Consider the following 25,414-nt stretch of genomic DNA (forward strand, 5'->3'; position numbering starts at 1 on the left):
CGATTTTTTCGATATCCGATTTACTTTTATTTTACGTCTCCACTACGTATAAAACGCATTTAGGAAAAGTTTATAATGACAAGAGCTTTTACTAAACTTTTTGATACATTATTGATTTGATTTGATTTGATTTGAAGCGCATTATTGAAGTTACGGTTTATATGCGGATTACATCGTGTTAATAAGTGAAGATATTCAGGATTTCCAATTAAAACTAAACGCATGGAACACTAAATTAGAAGACTAAAGAGAAGAACACTAAATTGTTTTGTTTAAACTTACATTTTTGGTGTATCCATCTCGCTTGCCACTTGTTAAATACTTTTCGACAAAAAACGTCGTTTCACTACGACATGTGTCGCTCTACAACGACGACTGGAATATACCTGAAACACATTTTCCCGCTATTCCACGACACGTGTCACTTTAATCGCCATTTAGAATATCAAATTCAAGTCGTGACGACAATTGTCGCTCTACTTCGGCAACTAGAATAAGGCTCAATGATAATACTCCAAAGAATAGATCAGCGCAAAGAAAACTGAGTTACTCTTGTTAGGATTTGGTGAAAATTCGCATATGGGTCCTCAAAAAGCCTTGCGTTTACAGGCCCAATTTATAATACCAACAGAAAAATTTAAATAGTTGGGAATATTTGGAAATTTTCAAACAAACGTTAAAGTATGTTTTAATATTGTAAAAATTGTATTCCACAATGCAGCAAAGCTTTAGCAGTTTTTTTTTACAATGTAAAGGTTTTGAAAACTCTGAGACGGTACTACAATCGTATTAATACTTAAACTTTTTATAAAGCATTATTGAAGTAAAAAAAAATCGAGTCAATATTAATTTTAATCTCACAAAATTATAAGAAATTAATGTAAACTCCTTGAAGAAAACAATTTATTAAACTAATTAAGTTATAAAATTGGTCAGCTAAAACGTTTTGTATTAAGTAACTCTTATTCTTAGTATTTCATATAAATATAACAAAGAAAATTTTTTAAAAACTGAATTAATTGATTTGATCATTTCATCAACCATGTTTATAATAAAATCATTTTACATTTGCATTTTTTTATGCAAATCCAACAGATTCCGGTTAACTTTTATAAATTTTAAACCCTGCATTATTTAGTTTATTAATTTTTAAATTTTGGTGCATCCAATATGGTGGTGGATCGGCTGTTGTGAAAATCAATGACGGTTCGCCACACTTTTCATTTGATATTCGTAAAATTTTTTCAGAAGGCGTGCTATCAAACATCACTTCATTAAAGTTACAATTTGAAGTTTGAAAGTTTTTCCATGTAGATTCTTTTTGGCAAATTTCTTCGCATGCTTCCTTCATTTTGCATAATTGCTCTTGTAAATTGCGATATTCTTCCAAAAAACGTTCAATTTGTGTTGTATGAAAATCATTCAAAGAAGTTTCAGACGCATGACAAATAATATTTTTATTTCGTGGCGCATATGAAGAAAAGTCAAGTAATGGCGTTTCTCGTTCTGGGGTACGAGTTTTTTTACTTGTTCCTTCTTTAGACTGCATGTAAATAAGATTCAAATCATTAAAGCTTGAAAGAGATAGCGCTGTTGTACTCTTAAATATTTCACTATTTGCCTTCAATAAACTTAAACTACTATTTGAGCGTTTGCCACGGATATTTCCCGTTTTTCGTAAACACGTCGATTCAGCTGAAAAGCGCCTTAATTTTTCTAATGAAGTGGTTAGATCAAACTGACTATGATTATCTTGCAAAAGATATGATTGGCTACTAAAAGAGTAAAGGCAACTTTTCGAAAAACTTTTAGAATTTCTTGGTAATGTAAAAATTGCATTAGAGTTGCTATCAGCACAAATTCGTTCTAAATTGGAAAAATATTCTTCTGAAGTTTGACACGTGCTTGAAGGTGGGTTAATTTTTATTTGCTTCGCATCATGTTTAAAAGAATCTGGAGTCGCCCTAAAATTAAAATAAACAAATATTTAATTATCAAATGTGTAAGTATAACAAAGTGAGAGTAATAATCTCATATTTATTAAAAAAAAATGGAAAGTTTTTGATCTAAACACAAAATTAGTGTGATATATCGACAACAGAATACTAGAAACATTATTCTTATTTGAAATTTTTTTTCAAATTAAATTTAGTTCAAAAAATTTGAAATTTTATTTCAAATTTAAAAAACAATTGAATTTCAAACAACAAACGAATTTTAAACGCACACATTAGAACTGTATATGCATATTATTGTCTTATGTTAGTGAAAAACACAAAAACATGAAGGTTTATACATATGTATATTTACATAAAAGGAACTTTTCAAATGGGATATTTTTATAAACTTTACACATTACAAGTTCTCTATTAGGATTTTTCATCCCAATTTCTTCAAATTTGTTGTTGCTTGTGGTTTTCGTCAAGGTACTATTATTATCCATTATTATTTTTGCTTTACTGAATGATGCAAATGTTGGATAAAGCAACTTTAATTTATCTTTTGTTGATGATACAAAATCATTTACTTATTGAGAAAAATAATCTTAAACTTTCTTTGCAAAAATACATAATGTATATTAAAAATTTTCTATTTGGTGCGGTAATGCATTATTTGAATAAATGTTTTAATAATAATAGTCTATAAATTCCATTATTTCAAACGAATTTGTTATCCTATGTGCGAATAAAGATGCCATAACTGACTATGGGACAGACTATGACTTTTAGTTGCCGTATTACCATATTAATTTATGCAAAATTTCAGTACTGCGGGTTTTTCAAAATACTGGTAGTGCCAAGCTACTATTTAAGTTGTACGGCAGTTACCAGAACGAGCAAAGAAATTTTAACGAATTTTATCATACACATTGCCCCTACTAATATATTCGTTTGTATGAAATTTCAATACCATAACTTTCTGAAGTATAGCCAAATCAATACCATAGTTTCTGAAGTATAGCCAAATAACTTTTGAAGTTGTATGGCAGTTACCAGAAGGAGCCAAGTAATTTCATCGACTTTTATGGGACATATTGGCCCTACTAATATATTCGTTTGTGTGAAATTTCAATACCATAGCTTATATAGTTTCTGAGATATAGCCAAATAACTTTTGGAGTTGTGTGGCAGGTACCAGAAGGAGCCAAGTAATTTCAACGACTTTTATGGGACATATTGGCCCTACTAATATATTCGTTTGTGTGAAATTTCAATACCATGGCTTATATAGTTTCTGAGATATAGCCAAATAACTTTTGGAGTTGTATGGCAGGTACCAGAAGGAGCCAAGTAATTTCAACGACTTTTGTGAGACACATTGGCCCTACTAACGTATTCGTTTGGGTTAATTTTTATTTGCTTCGCATCATGTTTAAAAGAATCTGGAGTCGCCCTAAAATTAAAATAAACAAATATTTAATTATCAAATGTGTAAGTATAACAAAGTGAGAGTAATAATCTCATATTTATTAAAAAAAAATGGAAAGTTTTTGATCTAAACACAAAATTAGCGTGATATATCGACAACAGAATACTAGAAACATTATTCTTATTTGAAATTTTTTTTCAAATTAAATTTAGTTCAAAAAATTTGAAATTTTATTTCAAATTTAAAAAACAATTGAATTTCAAACAACAAACGAATTTTAAACGCACACATTAGAACTGTACATGCATATTATTGTCTTATGTTAGTGAAAAACACAAAAACATGAAGGTTTATACATATGTATATTTACATAAAAGGAACTTTTCAAATGGGATATTTTTATAAACTTTACACATTACAAGTTCTCTATTAGGATTTTTCATCCCAATTTCTTCAAATTTGTTGTTGCTTGTGGTTTTCGTCAAGGTACTATTATTATCAATTATTATTTTTGCTTTACTGAATGATGCAAATGTTGGATAAAGCAACTTTAATTTATCTTTTGTTGATGATACAAAATCATTTACTTATTGAGAAAAATAATCTTAAACTTTCTTTGCAAAAATACATATGTATATTAAAAATTTTCTATTTGGTGCGGTAATGCATTATTTGAATAAATGTTTTAATAATAATAGTCTATAAATTCCATTATTTCAAACGAATTTGTTATCCTATGTGCGAATAAAGATGCCATAACTGACTATGGGACAGACTATGACTTTTAGTTGCCGTATTACCATATTAATTTATGCAAAATTTCAGTACTGCGGGTTTTTCAAAATACTGGTAGTGCCAAGCTACTATTTAAGTTGTACGGCAGTTACCAGAACGAGCAAAGAAATTTTAACGAATTTTATCATACACATTGCCCCTACTAATATATTCGTTTGTATGAAATTTCAATACCATAACTTTTATAGTTTCTGAAGTATAGCCAAATAACTTTTGAAGTTGTATGGCAGTTACCAGAAGGAGCCAAGTAATTTCATCGACTTTTATGGGACATATTGGCCCTACTAATATATTCGTTTGTGTGAAATTTCAATACCATAGCTTATATAGTTTCTGAGATATAGCCAAATAACTTTTGGAGTTGTATGGCAGGTACCAGAAGGAGCCAAGTAATTTCAACGACTTTTATGGGACATATTGGCCCTACCAATATATTCGTTTGTGTGAAATTTCAATACCATGGCTTATATAGTTTCTGAGATATAGCCAAATAACTTTTGGAGTTGTATGGCAGGTACCAGAAGGAGCCAAGTAATTTCAACGACTTTTGTGAGACACATTGGCCCTACTAACGTATTCGTTTGTGTGAAATTTCAATACCATAACTTTTATAGTTTCTCAGATATAGCCAAATAAATTTTGAAGTTGTATGGCAGCTACCCGAACCGGTACCCCGATCATGTCCAATTTAAATAGGGTTCTGGCACTTACTACAATAAATCATTTGTGAAAATTTGGTGAACTTAGCTCAATTAGTTTTTGAGTTATCGTTGGGACGGACGGACGGACGGACGGACAGACAAAGCTAAATCAACTCAGAATTCGACGCTGATCAAAAACATACACTTGAGTCTATATCTAATACCGTTATTTCTTAGCGTTACAAACGGTAAGGCAAATTTAGTATACCCTTCGAACATACGTTCGTACGGGTATAAAAAGATACCAAACGGGCTATTACCAAAGATTTAAAATTTAAGATATCAGTATTTAAAAACTTCAAAAGCGAAATGTATACGAAAAGGTACTCGTATCACAAAAATAATTTGTAACTTTTTTTGTGAATAGATGTATATAACGATTATGTCCCTTTTATGCTCTTTCTTAATTTTAAAAGTAAAAAAAAAAAAAATCTGATGCCCGCAGATCAGTTTTCGAGCCCTGATCTTTCCAAAAAATTTATATCTTCATTGTTTTAATACAAGAAATTCAAATATTAAATTTCAATGAAATCGGTTGATAATTTTCTTCAAAATGGTGAAAAATGTAAAATCGGCCTGCAAATCAGTTTTCGAGCCCTTATCTTTCCAAAAAAATTATGTGTTCATTGCTTTAATATGAGGAATTCATATATTAAATTTCAATGAAATCGGTTGATTATTTCTCTTTATATACACAAAAATGTATATTTGGCCCGTAGTAAACGTCCAGTTGCTGATGCCTGATTAATTCCAAAAGCTAGGAATTTTCGCGGACGGTCGAGCTTATATATAAAAAATTGGTTGAATATTTTCTTCAAAATGTTCAAAAATGTAAAACAGGCCCGCTAAAAAGTTCAGTTCCCGAAGCCTGATATATACCAAAAGTATAAAAAATTGATCAATCCGTGCCATGGTGGAAATAAACTTACATACAAAATTTCATCAAAATCGGTTAAGCCGAACTTGAGATACACGCGTCACCACACAGATCGACAGACCGACAGGTTGCTAAAAATAGTTTATTTACACTTCCCTACTATGAACAAGTACGTTCCCACCGAAAACTCGATATGCAAAATTTGTTGTCATCACATAACCTACCTATTGTTTACACAATACGGTCGGTAATAAAGTAACTATGCTGATGTTAGTAAATAAAAAAATAAAGTACTGCGCTGATCAGTATGTCAAGTTCGGCTGAACTGATTTTGATGAGAATTTAGCTATGGCACGAATACATCAACTTTCAGAAAATGTCAAACTGGCGCTATTTACGAACCGATTTTATTTTTCTGGAAATTTTTAAGAAATTATTCAATAGATTAACTTCAAATTTTACATGCAAAATCCGTTTGACAGCACAAAATCACCTAACTTTTGGAAAAAATCAAGTGACAGCAACTAAATTTTCGCTACAGATGACATTTGCATATGTAATGTATTTACCTAAATATTTTAAATATTAAAATTAAATATCATAAATTAAGGATGTTAAAACAATGAATATATATATGGGAATATCACGGTTTGGAACTTATTGTGAATATCAAGAGGACATTTTTATTATTCTCAAGACACTAAGTGACGGACTTTGGTTCTTTTTGATATTTGAGATCTGTTTGATAACTAATGTTGGAGTAATTTCGATGTCATAAATTGAGCTTATTCTGAAAATTGAATCACAAAATGATAGCGATTATCATAATTATTATTGGAAAAACAAGTTATTCACAAAAACGATTCATGCCTATTATAACAGTTTTTAAAACTTTAACGTTAAAATATCACTATTACTTAGTGATTCCACACTACCCTACACGATTATATGCTGATAACACGATTATATGCTGATAGCATTAAATTTTTTTATATTGTTCCTTATGTACATATCTTTTTTTAAAATCATGATTTAAACTACGAACAAAAATACCAAACAAAAATGAATTTGAAAAATTTGTCTAAAGTAAATTTAATAACTCTAAGAGTATTTTTCTTTAATCACATAACTTTTTTAAAAACGTATGTAAATGATATCGGAGAAAATTTTGTGAATTAATAATAATTCAGTACCAACTTATAACTACTACAAAAATAATAGTATGTTCGACAAACAAAACAGTGAAATTGGTTGTTGGTTACATTTTTTTTGAATAAATCCTTCAAAAAAGTAAGATAACAGTAGTAAATAATTTTTCTCTAAATTCTATAATTGTATTTCAATAAAAATCTGAAAATTAATATTTTTTATCAAAATAATCAGTATTAAAAATGTCAACTGCTTTTCAGAATGGCTATTTAGATCAAAAATAAGGAATGTTGGATAACTATAGCACTTAAAATTAATAAAAATCAAAAACAGAACTAATTTTATCAGTTTATGCATTTTATTAAGGCCTTTTAACATTGAAATACAAATGTTTTTTTTACTATATCTTCAAGATCAAAATGCATGTCATTGGTTATTTAGTATATTGTTCAATTTTATTTGTATTGCATTTCATTTATACTTCATGTCTCGTTTTATACAATGCTGTTGTTTGTATTGTATGTTAACGTATATTCGCAAGGCAACTGATTCAATAAACTCTCATAATGTACAAAACGTCTTAATATTTTTGGGTATATGTGTATCCGAAGTTTCTTGTTCGGAGAAAAAAACTATTCATGTCTTTAATACACATATAACTTTCGGAAGGTTATATCGCTGAGCAGCTAAAAATTTTATGATGCAAAATAATTTTAAATGAGCCCCGTGTCAACCAATCAAATTGACCACATTTTAACCGACGCTCGGCACTGCTCCAGCGTTTTGGATGTGCGTACGTTCAGAGTGCAAATATCGCTGATATGCAGCGGAATTCAGAGCTCGAATATGCAATGTTAAAAAGCTGCATACTGCACCAACACGTCAATTTAACATTGACAGTTTACAATACGCAGAGGTAGCCGGGGCCTTTAAAGAGCGACTTTACCAGAAACTTGAATCCGAACCTCTTGTTTCTACGTCCGTTGATGACCAATGGAAACATTATGATGATGAATGTTCCAGAAAAACGGCGGAAAAAAACGAGGCTTACAGGAAGGCGCTGCAATGTAAAACTAGGGCAGCACAAGAGTAGTATAAGACAAAGAGACGAGAAGAAAAGAGGGTCCTTAGAAAAAAAAAGCGAGACCATTAAGCGGCTGCTGAATAGGGAGTACACCGGGAGCGAAGAATTAAGAAGAAGAACGAAGAGGTAATTCCACCTAGCCTTGAAGAAATCCAAAAATCCAAAAACTAAGGAACAATAAAGCAGCTGGTTCTGATGGCCTACCAGCGGAGCTGTTCAAGGCTGGAGGTGATATTCTGGTTGGGAGCATGCACCAGATTATAAACCGCATTTGGATGAAGGAATGTATGCCCGAGGAATGGAGTGTTAGCATCATACGGCCAATCCACAAAAAGGGTGACACCACGTCCTGCAACAACTATCTTGGAATATCGCTAATATATATTGGTTACAAGACCCTATCCAACATATTGCGCGAACGCCTAAACGCCACTTTGTGACATCGTGATAGGAAACTATCAATGTGGTTTTAGACCTGGGAAATCCACCACCGACCAGATCTCCGCACTTCGTCAAATCGTGGAAAAGACCCACGAATTCCAAATCGATACTCACCATCCTCTCGTCGATTTTAGATATGCCTATCCTTTGCGCAGCATTATAAAGAGCGATGGCAAAATTTGGCTTCCCGTGCAAACTTATCCGATTATCTCGGATGACGCTAGAAAATACCAGATGTGCGGTGGTAATCGGAAAAAATACATCGGAGGTTTTTTAAACGCGTACCGGTTTTCGACAAGGGGATGCGGTGTCATGCGACTTTTTCAATCTGGTGCTGGAATAAATAGTGCGTTGCGCGGGTGTAAACACTGAAGGTACTATTTTATTAAATCCGTTGGGCTTTGCTGATGACATCGACATCATCGCGCGCGTTGCGCAGATTGATGAAGAACCAAAAAAATTGAGTCTGAATGTGAACGAGTCCAAGACGAAGTATATGCTGTCAGCAAGCAAACCCGCCACTTTCCATCATATTGACCAAAACATAAAGGCTGACACATATGATTTTGAGATAGTTCATTTACCTGAGAGCCAATGTAAACTCTGCCAATGACATCGGTGTGGAGGTGCGACGCAGAATAGTTAGTTTGCGAAACCAGCTGAGTTCAAAACTGCTTTCCAGAAGCACTAAGCTACAACAGTATAAAACGCACGTTCTTCCGGTTTTACTTTATGGCTCACAAGTTGGGACATTGTCTACGACAAGTGAGCAGTGCCTTGTTGTTTTTGAGCGGAAAATTCTTCGTCGCATATTTGCATAAATAAGCGAGGGGTCTGAAGGTCGAGATATAACGCCAAACTCTACGAGCTGTACCAGAACATGGATGTAGTCAGCAAAATCAAAATCAAGAGGTTACATTGGCTGGGCCACGTTGCACGAATGTCCACGCAAGAGGAGTTTTCGAGTCCAGATCCGAGAGAACAAGACGTCGAGGCAGGCAGCACCTTCGTTGGAGAGATGAAACAACCCCGGATTTGGAAAAATTGGTATTTTTAACTGGAGGAGAGCCGCCCTGGACCTCGGTCGATGGAAAAAAATGTTGCTTCAGGCTCAAGACCTTTATAGTCTATAAGGCCTAATAAGCAAGTAAGTAAATTAAATATGTATATGCAGTGATTTTTTTAATAACTAAAAAAGAGAATTGGAATTCTTAGTGAACGATGAACGATTCATTTTTGAAGAAGTGAACTAAACAGCTAATTTCAGTGAAGTGGTTCATTCTTTAGGATTAGTTCGTTCACGAATGGCACCTGAATAAACGAAATATATGAAAATTTTCTTATTGTCTTGATGATATGGCAGTTTAAAACGGCATTTAAACACAGTGATACTGCATTGACAAACAAAACCAAAGAATATGTTTATATTTCAGGATACAAATTTTGATTTTTGACGTTGAAACTTGACGTATGTGACAGGTAGCTTTCAAAAAGTTCCTTATTAGGAGCCTATTGCCAATGTTTAGTAAACTGAAAAAATCTGAAAATAATAAAAATTATTATGGAAGATTAAAAACAGTTTTAAAAATTCTATAGCATTTACTAACTTCAATTAACATTATATATGTACATACACATAGGGTTTTGTGAACTATTGCAGAAATTCTGTGAAATAAAAATTTTTTAGTTATCGTTTGAATGATTCGTCAAATAAACAGATAGAGCTATATCAATTCAGGATTCGACATCAACTCAAAATATAGTAGATATAGAAATAAAAATAAATTTATTAAAAAAGAAAAATGTAAAGACGACCTGTGGAAAGTTTAAAAGTTTAGTTGCTGGGAACTGATTTACTAACTCAATTAGGTAAATTCTTGTATAAATAATTCAAAGTGGTTCAATCGAAATCGAGATACTAAAATGGACAGAAAAACTTAACATGGATTTTGGTGACGCCACATAATCTTGTTTATTGTATGTAATACCGTTTGTTAAAAAAGATATGTAATATTTTAGAGTAAATAAACATACGTACATATATAGCTTTAAGAAAAGGATAGTAAAATTTTATGATTTTTGGTTGGTATCTTATTAATTTTTTTTGTTTAATAATCTGTCTGTGACAAAAGAGGATAGTTCTATAAACAAGAATGCTTTTGCTATTAAATTTCTTGCATAACAAATTCTTACCTATTTGCCAAGGTTGACCAAGGCATATATGAATTCATTGAACTGCATAATATACCTCCGACATTTTCTTTTCCAAAAGAAGAAACGTTATCAATATCTACTGCAATAGAAAAACTTTTTTTAACAGTAGTTCTGTTATCAACTTCACTTTGTTGTTTTTTTTTTTGGTATATATAGTCTCCCAGGTTTATTTCCAATTCAGTTGTTTTTGAATTAATTTCCTTAAAGCTGTTTGAAGTTTTATTTTCACCCAAATGATTGCAGATACTTTTTTGACTTGTATTATCACAAATTTCATTGTTACTACTTTGGCCCATCTCAATTTTCTCGTAACTGTTAGATCTTGAAATGTTGTTCCACAAATAAATATGCTTTTTTTTATCTCTAAATGAAAATTTCCATAAACTAATCAATGATAAAAGTGCCATTAGTACAGAGACTATGAACAAACATAATACTAAAATATTTTTCCAAATAGATGAATATAGAAATTTACGAGAAACAATTAGTGTTATATGCGCTTCAGCCCAACCAGCTTTGTTTTCAGCAACACATTTGTAAATTCCAGCATCTCGTTGTTCAACAATGGAAATGAATAATCTTGATATGCTTTTTACCAAACTTATCCGAAAAGTTTTACGACCACGATTGATTGAAGTTAAAAAATCAGCAGATGAGCTATTGTTGTTGATTATTTCTAAAGTATTAAAATTTGTATAAGTGAGATTAGCAATTAAACGATCCTTCAAAGTCCAACGAATATTAGTTTCTCCATCATCTGCAAAAAAAAGTAAAATATCAATATAATGCCCAAATTAACAAAAAATCTGGAGCTTTAAGCATCATTATTTTTGTCCTTGAAATTAATTTTAAATTTTAGTTAATTAATTGCTCTTGAAATAAGTCTCAATTTTTTTTTTATATTATTATATGTTATATTATCTGACCATTGGTGCAGTGGTTATGGCACCGGCCCTTTAACCGAAGGGTCTCGGGTTCAAACCCCGGTCAGGTCACTATAAATATTATATTCAATATTATTATAACTTAATATACAATACTAATAAATATTATACAAGTAATTTCCAAATATTCGTAATATTCGATATTAAAAAAAAACTAAGAAAAATAAACAGTAAATATTAATAACCTCAAATAATTAATATAAATAAAACTACGGCAGGCTAGTCACCTACCTAGTTAAACTCTATGACACTATGAAACTAGTGCATGAGAAATCATGCACTAGTCCTATGCTCCTTCTAGGAGTGAATAAAGGAAAAAGAAAAATATGTTATATTATATTTCAAATATTTTTATAAGCATAACATTAAAGCTGGCTTTTATGGCCTTTTATGGGCATATAAAATTATATACTTTTAACTATATTCTATCCCAACAAACTCTGAAAATCAACCGTCAAGTAGATAAAAAGAGCAGTTGTCCACATTTATTTTGGTAGATATGTCTGCCACTTTCATAAATTGTTAGTTAGTTTTCTGCTTCATAACAAAACATCTACAAAGAAAGTATTTGCAAAATATTTTCTATTACCCCCAATTCCGATTTGATAATATAAAACTTCAAATCAAGAATATGTAAACCATTAGTACCACCTCACACAATCATTACAAGTGATGATAAAAATTAAATCTCTAAATTTAAAAACGAATATAGCATTCTTAAGGAACTAATAAGAAAAGATATTGTCTTAATTCAAAGAATGTGACATAAATATGTACACAAATTATTCAGATACTGATTTGATTATGTTATAACTTTAAAATTACGTTTTAAAAAAAAACTGTTATGGTAAAACAAGAAAGGCATAATATTGGAAAGTTAATAAAAATTAAAATAGAAAAAAATTAGCGAATTACAGTGAACCATAATATGTGGTTATTGGAATTTTATATTACTAACGTTTTATTTCAACAATGTCTTCATTAGGGGAATTTGTATTATTCTCACTTTTTCAAGGCATTTCACCTTTTTGGTGTCATAATGTAAAATTATGTGCATATGTATACTTAACTAGTAAGCAGTGCGAATATACGAATAATTGAATAATATAATAATTACAAACAAAATTAAGTAGAAAATAGATTGGTTGTAAGACAAAATAAGTAGTGGTTGAAAGACAAAAAACCCAAAGGCGTTTCTCGTTTTTCTTGTAGTAAAAATATTTCAGTTGTGAAAAGATATAAAATTTATATCTTATATTTAATTTATATCATATTTAATATGCATGTAAGCAAATCAACATGTTAACATTGGTATTGGTCTATACCTCAAAGTTATCGAAGACTTTATCAAACCGAAGTAACGTTAAATTAATTAAGTCACTCTTTTATAGAATATTATTGTTAAAATGTAAAATTTTTATCAGACTAGGGTAACCCAATCAGTACTTCTCAAAAATTAGTTTGAAACATGGCGGAATTTCTATTTTAGGAATTTTCATCATCACTAGAAGCCCCTGCCTTAACATACATATTACGTGGTATAAATACGTGTTTTGAATGTGTGGAATTCATTTAATGAAGGAAGGAAAATTAAAAATTTGATAATGTAAACTTATACACAATTCGTTCTATATAAAATTAACATGTTAACTGATTTGTTATAATATCGCACTTTTGAAGCATTATATTTATTTACATACAAAAGTGTAATAGGATACGGTGACAGATATTACCGTTAGGAAATAACAGGATACGTGTTATTTCCTAACAATGTATGTAGGTAATGCATACATTCTGCGATACGCAGAAAGGGTTCTGTTCGTGTAGCTGTGAGAAATTTCTTGACTTCCAAAACGCAGTGAAATGGTAAAATTAGCATTTGTCTTGTTATAAAATGTATATCAAAAGATCTTGACATTATACACCATTTTAAAATGTATCGAATACGCAGTCGGAACGCAAAATAAAAGCAATGTGTACTAGTCATGGGTAATAACGTTCATTTCAGTTATTCGTTCTGAACGAACTTTTTTTTTCACTGACCGATTATAAAATCTCGTTCAATCGTTAATTTCGTTAACTTCCCTTCTGTATATATAATTGCATGTTTTTTGGTTATAGTTATATGACTATTCGTAGTTATAGTAAATTTTGAAGAAAAAAATATATAATGGGTTTTGTAAATTAGTAATAAGTTTTGAACCACAAAATGTCTCCACGTACATAAACCAAAAAGTTTAAAACGTAGAGAAAAATTTAAAAGTTTTACTTAAAAATTTGTTATATTATAAGTAATTTCTTAAATTTGAAAAAATACAAATTTTAAACCATTTGAGTTTAAATTTAATATTCCTCACAAGAAATTTATAGAATAAAAATATTTGTAATTATCTTTGTTATTAATCCTCGAAAAAAACTGAAATGCTGTCCTAATTTTTTTAAACTTTTGTTTAATTTAATTAAATCTTTTATTTTAATCCCTACTGAGTTATGTTTACTTATAATAATTAATTTTTTTTTAATTTTTTCTTTTATTAAAAATATTTAGGTAAAAAAGCGATCATAATTATTATCCTTTTTTAAATATTTTATGAATAAATATAAGACATAATTATGGTATTTTTTGAACACATGTGGACGTTTTTGTACTAAATGTTAGAAATTTTGAGTTTTTGAAATCAGTCGGGTTAATCTTTTGTCTTTTTTCCAGCATATTTTCTTCTTGGTTTTCTATTTAATATAAGTAGTTTTTATTATTTTTAATTTGTTTTTGAAAATACATAATAAAATTGAAGTTGTTTTTTTTGTTTATAATCATATTCCTTAAAACATTCATTTAGGATATTATTTCAGAAAAATATTTAATAAGTTTTTAAATTATTTCTTAAAACAACAAAGGAATTCAAGAAAGCACAAAGGCATGAACAGCAAATAATTAAAATTAAATTATTATTTTAGGAACAAAAATTTATTACAAACAAATAAAAAAGAAGCAATGTACATATAATGTGTACATATGTATATGCATGTTTAAAGTTTTTTTGACGTCTCATTGATATTATTCCAAATAATCATGGGCAATATTATTCATTTCAGCGATTCGTTCTGAACAAACTACTTTTTTTTACTGATCGATTATAAAATCTCGTTCGATCGTTCATTTCGTTCACTTTACTTCTGTATATTTAATTGCATGTTTTTTGGTAATGGAAAATTTTAAAGATAAGAATATGTAATGGCTTTTGTAAATAAGTAATAAGTTTTGAACCACAAAATGTCTCCACGTACATAAACCAAAAAGTTTAAAACGTAGGGAAATATTTAAAACCTTTACTTAAAAAACTGTTAAATTATAAGTAATTTCTTAAATTTGAAATCAAAATTTTAAACCATTTGAGTTTAAATTTTTTATTCCTCACAAGAAATTTATAGAATAAAAATATTTGCAATTATCTTTGTTTTTAATCATCGAAAAAAACTGAAATCCTATCCTAATTTTTTTAAACTTTTGTTTAATTTACTTTAATCTTTTATTTTAATCCCTACTGAGTTATGTTTACTTATAATGACTAATTATACCCGTACGAACATATGTTCGAAGGGTATACTAAATTTGCCTTACCGTTTGTAACGCTAAGAAATAACGGTGCTAGATATGGACTCAAGTGTATGTTTTTGATCAGCGTCAAATTCTGAGTTGATTTAGCTTTGTCTGTCCGTCCGTCCGACCGTCCGTCCGTCCGTCCGAACGATAACTCAAAAACTAATTGAGCTAAGTTCACCAAATTTTCACAAATGATTTATTGTAGTAAGTGTGAGAACCCTATTTAAATTGGACATGATCGGGGTACCGGTTCGGGTAGCTGCCACACAATTTCAAGATTTATTTGGCTATATCTCAGAAACTATAAAAGTTATGGTATTGAAATTTCACACAAATGAATATATTAGTAGGGCCAATGTGTCACATAAAAGTCGTTGAAATTACTTGGCTCCTTCTGGTACCTGCCATACAACTTCAAAAGTTATTTGGCTATATCTCAGAAACTATAAAAGCTGTGATATTGAGATTTCACACAAGTGAATATATTAGTAGGGCCGATGTGTCTCGTAAAAGTCGTTGAAATTACTTGGCTCCTTCTGGTACCTGCCATACAACTTCCAAAATTATTTGTCTATATTTCAGAAACTATTAAAGCTATGATATTGAAATTTCACACAAACAAATATATTAGTAGGGCTAATGTGTCACATAAAAGTCGTTGAAATTACTTGGCTCCTTCTGGTACCTGCCATACAACTTCAAAAGTTATTTGGCTATATCTCAGAAACTATAAAAGCTGTGATATTGAGATTTCACACAAGTGAATATATTAGTAGGGCCGATGTGCTTGATAAATTCGCTAAAATTTCTTGGCCCTTTCTGGTAGCTGCCATACAACATCAATAGTAGTTTGGCACAACCAGTATTTTGTATAACACATAGTACTGAAATTTTGCATAAATTAATATGGTAATACGGCAACTTAAAGTCATAGTCTGCCCCATAGTTAGTTATGGCACATTAGTTATTCGCAAATAGGATAACAAATTCGTACGGGTATCACAGAGTTGACAAGGTCAACTCTATTTTTTTTCTCGTTTTTTTTTAGTTTTTTCTTTTATTAAAAATATTTAGGTAAAAAGCGATCATAGTTATTATCCTCTTTTAAATATTTTATGGATAAATATAAGACATATAGTAGCCCAGTTCAAAGCCTCCTTTTTACCGACCGTATTGTGTAAACAATAGGTAATTATGTGATGGAACGTACTTCTCCATAGTAGGGAAGTGTAAATATAATATTTTTAGCAACCTGTCGGCCTGTCGGTCTGTGTGTACACGCGTGTATCTCAAGTTCGGCTGAACCGATTTTGATGTAATTTTATATTTATGTAATTTATATTTAGTTTATTTTCACCAGGGCACGGATTGACCAACCTTTGGTATATGTCAGGCATCGGGAACTGCACTTTTTAGCAGGCCTGTTTTACATTTTTGAACATTTTGAAAAAAATATTCAACCGATTTACTTGAAATTTTATATATAAGCTCAGCTCGACCGTCCGCGAAAATTCCTATGTTTTGGAAGAAATCAGGCATCCTCAACTAGACGTTTACTACGGGCCAAATATACATTTTTGTGTATATAAAGAGAAATATTCAACCGATTTCATTGAAATTTAATATATGTATGAACTCCTCGTATTAAAGCAACGAACATATAAATTTTTTGGAAAGATCAGGCATCGGCAACTAGACGTTTACTATGGGCCAAACATACACTTTTGTGTATATAAAGAGAAATAATCAACCGATTTCATTGAAATTTAATATTTGAATTCCTAGTATTAAAACAATGAACATGTAAATTTTTAGGAAAGATCAGAGCTCGAAAACTGATCTGCGGGCCGCTTTTATATTTTTCATCATATCTACGGAACGAATTGATGGAATTTCTTGAAATTTGATATTTGAGTTTTAGTTGTTACCGAAACTAACTGGCGAGCATTTCAGGGAATTCGGGTAGCACAAAGCGAAACTCTACTAAGAGCCAAATTTACATTTTTCTAGGTATGTTAACTATAAGCTTACTAATGTAAAGAAGTATTTAACAGACATTTTTATAATATTCTGTAACACTTTTATTTAACTAGACAATACACAATGCGGTCGGTTATGTGCTGACCACACCAGATTTTTGTTATTTCATACAGGTAGCTTTCAATTTGTATAAACTAGTCTAATCTTTCAATTTTCTTATTTAGGTAGATTTTTAATTTGGTCACTTTTATTTGTATCTGCATTGCATTTTATTTATATTTGATCGGTTCTCGTTCGTTTTTATTTGCATTGCCTATAGCCATAGGTCATTTAGTTATTGTTCAATTTTATTTATATTGGATTTTAATTATACTTCATATTCCGTTTTATTTTACACAATACTTTTATTCGTATTGTATATTATATTGGTAAGGCAACTGATTCGGTCACTTTTATTTGGATAGAATAAAATTTAATTTACTTTTATTTGGATAGAATAAAATTTCATTAGAGTAAAATTTGTCGTTCGTTTTTATGTCATTGGATTTAGTATATCGTTTAATTTTACTTGTATTGTATTTATATTGGCAACTGATTCGGTCACTTTTAGGTGTATAGCATTTCATTTATTTTACTTTTCATTTGCTTCTATCAATATTTCATATACATATGTAGGAGTATATCGTTCGTTTTTATTTGGATTGGATTTAGTATATAGTTCAATTTTACTTGTATTGTATTTATATTGGCAACTGATTTGGCCACTTTTGTGTGTGTAGTATTTCATTTTTTTTACTTCTCATTTGCTTTTATCAATATTCCATATTGGAGTATGTCGTTCATTTCTATAAGTATTGCATATGCGTTATTTAGTATGTCGTTCAATTTAATTTGTGTTGTGTAATATAAATATCGAAAGAAATAATGAAAAATATAAAATGTATATCAATTAACGGTTCCCTGACATCTCATCATTGTAACATTTCATCATTATAGCAATTCATCATTGCACATTTCAACATTATAGCAATTGTCATTGCAATTTCAACATTATAGCAAAATGAGGTGTCTGGTCACCCAATTAACAATGTATATGCTTTATTTTTTTTAATAACTAAAAAAGAGAATTGGAGTTCTTAGTGAGCGATGAACGATTGATTTTTGAAGAAGTTCAGTGAGGTGATTCATTCTTTAAGATTAGTTCGTTCGCGAGCGACACATGACCATTGCAAAATGTATCAAGCTTACATACAATACCGGGGTTTGAAAAGCTTTTCGTTGTTGTAAAAATTTATTTAGACAGTATTTGAGCCGTATGGGGCCCAAAACCGCACTGTCACCTCCTAGTGGTGGGCCCCGGTAATGACGGAGAATAAAGGGGTGATTGAAACGATCAAAGTTACGTTCGTGTCGTGGTTATGTCTCGCGGCGAGCCTCTTGCTTTGTGAGTTTCAGCCCTATATCTATACGTCAGCTGACGACAGGCGTCCCAAGTCAAGGTGGAACAGCATATGCCGATGACTGCGTGGCTAAGGGGGAGCTTGGTCGTTAGTATGCGGACTCTGGATACCAGGCGCCCTCCAGTTTAAACGAGCCTTCCCATGGTATGCCGGGCTCTGCCATGGGTGACTACACTTTCCCGCGCTACTCGTGGGAACAAGATGGAGAATGCAAACAATGACAATAATAACAACAACAACAGCAACAACAAATACAACAACTGCAACAACAACAATAACAACAGTGACAATTACAACAACAACAACAATACTAAGGACAACATTAATACAAACAGAGTTAGTGCTCAAGGGTCTGCGGAACCAGAGCTTCTCTCGACTGACGCAGAGGAGGAACTCCTTCTCACACCAGTAGAGGAAAAGGCGGCGCTAATAATCAGGATCCTCTTGGACCTATTATCCAAAAAACTGAGGAGGACCTGAAAAGGTTGGACATCAGGAAAAAAAACAATATTTCTCTGGTGCATCCAAGCGGCGTATCGCGGCTTATATCAGGGATGGCATGTCCCCAGAGGAAGCTCGCAGATATGAGAAGGAAAGGCTGGAAAAGCTGAAGGCCTGCGGATCGGGTGTTGTGGCCGACCATCCCCAAAAGAGGGAAAAGTCGGAAAGCAACACCACTGATACAGGGCCCTCAAAGAAGAGGTCGATGAAGGGCAATGTTGAGGAAAAGGTCCCTGGGAACATTCCTCAACAAAACCCGAAAATGACTTCTTATCGGGATGCAGTAGCACAGGTCCAGGTGTCCATCACTCATAGACTGCATCCAGAGGAAAGGCTATCCGAAGTCCAGATGGGGAAAATCAAAGTAGCCATCATGGATGAAATTGATAGGGTTGTGGACTCTCATCCACAATTCACTGCAGCATTGCAAGGGGACGGATGGATATCCGTAACATGCAACAATCAAAACACCAGGGAGTGGATAACCAGTGTCTGCAGGAAGATAAAGCCTTGGGACGGTTGCGATGTCGTGGTACTGGATGGCGACGGCATGCCCAAACAGCATGTCTGCGTCACCTACGTACCAAAGGACGAGACAACCGTTAGTCTCTCCAGGGACAAATTTCTAAGTAGGATTTTTTTTTTTTATCCTTTTCAAACTCTTGTTGAGGAGCATAGGGCTTCGATTAAACCTCTCCATCTCTCTCTATTTTGGGCAATAGATCTTATTTGTGCCCAAGTTTTCCCCGCTGCTGTTATTTCTTTATCTATCGTTCTACGCCACGTGTTCTTAGGCCTACCGATGCTTCGCCTCCCCTGGGGATTCCATTCCAATGCTTGTTTGGCTATGGACTGCTCTGGCCTCCTCAATATGTGGCCTATCCATCTATATTTCTTTTTTCTGACTTCTATTTCTATCGGGTTCTGCTTGCACAGGTCCCATAGGTCACTATTTCTAATTCTGTTGGGCCAGAATATTCGACAGATGATGCGGAGGCACTTATTTGTGAAAACCTGCATTTTATTAATGTCTTTCTTGTTAATGAGCCAGGTTTCACTCTCGTATAGCATTACTGACTTGACGCAAGCGTTGAAGATCCTCAGTTTAAAATTCCTAGAAATTTGCGTGGACTTCCAGATCTTCCATAGTCTAGCAAATGCCGCCCTAGCTTTCTTGAGCTTGTCTTCAATGTCAGCGCCTGCCCCGCCATCTGAACTTATAATGCTCCCCAGGTATGTCACGGAATTCACATCTTCTATTATTTCGCCATCTATTTCAAATTCTTGATGATTTGTTGTATTTATTCTGATGGTCTTTGTTTTCCGCGTGTTTATGTGTAGGCCGACTTCCATTGCGCATTCTTTCAGTTTGTTTAGTTTTTGCTTCATGATTTCGTATGTGTGTGCAAGTAGGCATACATCATCCGCATACTCCAAATCATCCAAGGTGTTGAAGATATTCCAGCCGATCCCATTTCTTATAACATTTGTTTTCCTCATGATTTCGTCTATCACTATATTGAAGAGGACTGGCGACAGGGGACAGCCTTGCCTAACTCCCCTCGTTGTTGTTATTGGTTCACTTAGCCTTCCCTTGTGGAGGATCTGGGCCTCTGCGTTTTCATACATTGCTTTGATAACTTTGATTATCTTGTTAGGGATTCCCCTCAGCTCCAGAGCTCTCCATATGGCGCTTCTATTTATGGCGTCGAAAGCTGTCTTGAAGTCCACGAATGCCATATAGAGTGGCGAGTTGAATTCTTTAAACTGTTCCACAATTATTCTTATTGTGTTAATGTGCTCAGTACAACTTCTTCCTTCTCTGAAGCCTGCCTGTTCTTTTCTTAGTCGTTTTTCTATGTGATTCTTAATTCTTGAGTGTAGGATGATGGCGAGTATCTTAATAACGGCATTGAGTAGTGTAATGCCTCTCCAGTTGTTACAGTTGGTCAGATCACCCTTTTTCGGAAGTTTCACAATGATGCCTCTCTTCCATTCTTTACATATGTTTTCAGTTTCCCAAATTCTCCCTATTATGGGCTGTAGTGCTCTAGCACATTGTAAGGGATCCGCTTTCATTAATTCAGCTCTTATGCCATCAGTTCCTTCAGCCCTATTGTTTTTCAGTTGGGCTATGGCCTCACAAATTTCTCTGGATGAGGGTGGACTAGTGTTTATATTGCTGCGTTCTTCATTTCGGCTTGCCCAGATTTCTGGCTGGAATTCCGGAAGTTGTGTGTTGGATGCTTCATTGAAGTATTCAACCCATCTTTCAATTTGTGTTTGCGTTTCAGTTAATATGTTACCATTTTTGTCTCTGATAGGATGTTCTTTATTGAGACCCCTATTCGAAAGTAACCTTATTTTCTTATATAATTGTTTGGTGTCATGTTGTTCAGCTGCGACTTGCGCTTCTGCAGCGAAGTTATTGTGGTATCTTCTTTTATCATTTCTGGCTGCTCTTTTGACTTCTTTACAGATCGTTTTATGTTGTTCTCGTACCGCATTGTTGTTTGTGTCTGTTAGAAGTTTCCTCCTCAAAGTTCTTCTCTTATTAATTAATTCCCACGTATCATCGGATATCCACCACTTTCTTTCTGGGTTCACAGTCCCAATAATTTCTTCACCAGCTCTTCTATATATTCTTTGGATACCTTCTTCTGTTATTGGACTCTCTGTGACGATAAGATCTTCTATCTTCTGTGACAACTCAAACCTCTTTGCTTCTGATTTTAATTCTTTAGTGTTAAGGCATTTCCTCTTTCTGATTGAGTTTCTTGCTAGGGCCGATAGTTTGAGTCTCACTTCACAGGTAAGTAACATGTGATCCGTTTGGGCATCCGCTCCTCTCATTGTTCTGACATCCATTAGCGAGGATCTCCATTTTTTGCTAATGCATATATGATCTATTTGGTTCTTTGTTGTGCCGTCTGGGGATGTCCAAGTGTACTTGTGGATGTTTTTGTGTGGGAATAATGTGCCGCCTATTACTAGATTGTGTTCTCTGCAGAAGTCTCTTAGTCTTTCACCATTGTTATTCAACGCACCAAGCCCATGTGTTCCTGTGGTCGTACATTCATCTTCTGGGTCCCTTTGCCCAACTTTAGCGTTAAGGTCGCCTATAAGTATCAGAATGTCTGTGCGCGGTACTTTATATATTGCTGCTGTCAACTGCTCATATAGCTCATTTTTCTCGCTTTCGTCAGCTATTTCTGCTGGTGCATAGCATTGAATGATTGAAACCTTTCTGATTCTCGAGTTTAGTCTGAGGGTGATGAGTGTTAGATATGGGTTCCCAGCTTATTACACTTTTTGACATTTGTTTACTTATTATGAATCCTGCGCCATATTCACCTCTACTGTTTCCCGAGTATATGAATTGGTTACCTTTGTTTGTCATTATTTCTCCAATTTCTTTCCATCTTATTTCAGATAGCCCAAGAATGCTGATCTTATACCTTTTTCATTTCATTTTCTACTTGTGCTAGTTTTGAGGCCTCTCTTAAAGTTCTAACATTCCATTGTCCTATTCTTGTCCTTATACAAGTGCCAAAGTTCGTTCCCGTTATTTCATTGCTTCTCCGAGGCTGAATCTCAGTTTCTTGAATCGTATTTTATTCACTAAACAGATGATTAGTCTGTTGTAGTATATTCTACACGGTTGTATATAGCCACCTATCGTCTTGTAGAAGAGACGCGTCATGTACATCCCTAACAAATTTTTCCCGTCAGATAAGTAGTATAGGGAAGCAAAATCCCAGCCTCAAGATAAGTTCCTGGAGGGTGCTGAGGATGGATAAGGAAAAGGACGGGGGCTACTCCATCAACTTTTCCGTGGATGATTCCGGATTGGAAGATCTACGGAAAGCGGAGTTCCGACTTTTCCTGAATTTCTTCCGTGTTAACGTTCGGGTTAAAGGAAGAAAATCCTCTCAAGGTGCTGGCAGCAGGGCAGGACAAAATAAAAACCAAATGCCAACCGCGACAACGACGAGCACTTCGGGCCAACCAAAAGAGCCAAAACTCATTGGAAAGTCTGAAGTCGCTCCGAAAATGGCGGCAAGGGAAACGGAAGGACTATCTACCAGCACGCCAAATACAAGCGTCCCGGGGGAACCAAAAGGGCTCAAGCCCATTGGGAAGCCCGGAACTGCTCCGGTATTTGCCGTCGGATGGGCTAGCTGGGCACCTGGGACGGCAAAAGAGGCTGTGGCAGGGCAGGCGCCCACCAAGATGTGTAAAAAGGCAGCAATGGGAGGTAAGGCTCATGTAAAGCCTTTGTCTAAAGGGTCAAAGCCCATAGACAAGAGCCGGAGGAAATAATATGGCTGTGAGGTGCATCCAAATAAATCTACAGCATGCTAGGGCATCCACTGATGTTCTAGTTCATAGATTTATGAAGAATCACCTCGATATCGCCCTTATCCAAGAGCCTTACATAGTGAAGGATCAGGTTAAGGGCCTAACAGGTGAGCTATTGTATGATAATACAACTGGGGGCAGGCCTAGGGCTTGCATTTTGTTTAGTAAAAGGCTAACATATTTTCCCATTCCAGATTACTGTTCTAAGGATCAAGTGGCTGCGTTGGTGAAGGTGAAGTCCTGCAGGGGCTGGACAGAGTTCATTGTGTGCTCATCCTACCTCCCGGGGGACTGTGCCCACCCGGACAAGCAACTGAAGGATCTAGTGGACTTTTGTTGAAGGAGGAACTTCCAACTCATAATAGGAAGTGATGCCAATGCCCACCACACCGTCTGGGGAAGCAGCAATATAAACAAAAGAGGTGAGTGCCTACTTGAATTTATATATAGCAATAAATTAATGATTATGAATGAGGGCAATAGGCCGACATTCATAAATGCAATTAGGGAAGAGGTCCTTGACATCACCCTTTGCACTGAATTTATCGGCAGTAGGGTTGGTGGATGGCATGTCTCAAATGAGACATCCATGTCCAATCATAGGCAGATTAGGTTTGATATCATGGTTTCCGGGGGCCTGGCAGAAGAAATTTACCGGGTGCCCTAATCCACAGATTGGAGTCAATCCGAAACGCTCCTCATGGATGGGATTGGATCCGTTCCTGCTTCTGTCAGGACGGTGATGGATATCGAACTGGCCAGCGAAGCCCTGACGGCGGCTATTACTAATGCCTATCACGGGAGCTGCCTCGCTAAGCCGAGGCGGAGCAATAGGAAGTACCCGTGGTGGAATGAAGAGCTTTCAAGGCTTAGACTAAAGACCAGAAAGCTATTCAATAAGACCAAGGCGTCAGGTTCGTGGAAAGAGTATAAGGACTCACTCACAAAATACAATAAAGAAATTAGGAAAGCGAAGAGAATCTCGTGGAGGGCGTTCTGCAAGGGCATTGTTGAACTCCCCAGTAGTGCGCGTCTTCACAGGGTGCTTTTCAAAAAGTATGCTAGCGGGTTGGGCCTAATGGAACGTGATGATGGCTCCGTGACTGAGAACGGAAGGCAGACGCTGGAGCTTATGGCGTCAACGCACTTTCCTGACTCGGAGATTCTTCGGAATCACTCAAATGCGGTTATCGAACCGAGGGCATCCTGGCCCAGGAGGGATGACTGGCAAAGATCCCGTCTAGTCTTCAGGATGGGCACGATTAGATGGGCTGTTTTCTCTTTCAAGCCCTTCAAATCTCCAGGTGATGACGGGATATATCCTGCATTTTTGCAGAGGGGTTTCCAACATATCGCTAGAGCACTGTTGGAAATTTTTCGTGCCAGCTATGCGTGGGGTTATATCCCTCAGGCATGGAGGGTGGCTAAAGTGACATACATTCCGAAGGTGGGTAAACGACCAAGCAACCACCCAAGGTCTTTCCGTCCAATCAGCCTTACTTCTTTTCTATTGAAAGCAATGGAAAAAGTGATTGATAGATTTATACGGGACGATGCACTGGAAAGCAATCCCTTGCATGAATCTCAGTACGCCTATCAGTCGGGAAGGTCTACTGTACTCGCTCTGCAGAGTCTGGTGGGGGTCCTTGAAAACTCACTGGAAGTGCGGGAGGTGGCAATTGGCTGCTTCCTTGATATAGAGGGAGCTTTTGACAACACCCCATATTATATCATCTGTGAGTCGTTGCACAAACGAGGGATTGATGCGACGACTAGCAGATGGGTTAATCGGATGCTACAGGATAGAATTATTAAGTCCACAATAGCTGACGATATACTCTTCATCTCCGCTGCAAAAGGATGTCCGCAGGGCGGGGTTCTTTCGCCCCTCCTGTGGTCCATTGTAGTAGATGATCTAATCGCTGCTCTCAGG

General features: G+C 34.3%; 1 protein-coding gene across 3 annotated transcripts in view; it reads right to left on the reverse strand.

Moving 5' to 3' along the window:
• Positions 1 to 25,414, reverse strand: part of LOC129616886 (uncharacterized) — a 139,525-nt gene that overhangs the window by 4,744 nt on the left and 109,367 nt on the right. For 2 of the 3 annotated variants that reach the window (XM_055532390.1, XM_055532389.1), the window contains exons 3-4: positions 10,610 to 11,387; positions 882 to 1,964 (exon numbers count right to left, since the gene is read on the reverse strand). In XM_055532390.1, the coding sequence (XP_055388365.1) occupies positions 1,103 to 1,964; positions 10,610 to 11,387 (1,640 nt within the window). In that variant the 3' untranslated portion in view covers positions 882 to 1,102. Of the gene's footprint in view, positions 1 to 881; positions 1,965 to 10,609; positions 11,388 to 25,414 lie in introns of those variants that run through there. The other variant, XM_055532391.1, reaches the window with a different exon arrangement.

This window comes from Condylostylus longicornis, unplaced genomic scaffold (assembly GCF_029603195.1).
Source record: "Condylostylus longicornis isolate FDR11 unplaced genomic scaffold, ASM2960319v2 ptg000308l, whole genome shotgun sequence".
Classification (NCBI taxonomy): domain Eukaryota; kingdom Metazoa; phylum Arthropoda; class Insecta; order Diptera; family Dolichopodidae; genus Condylostylus; species Condylostylus longicornis.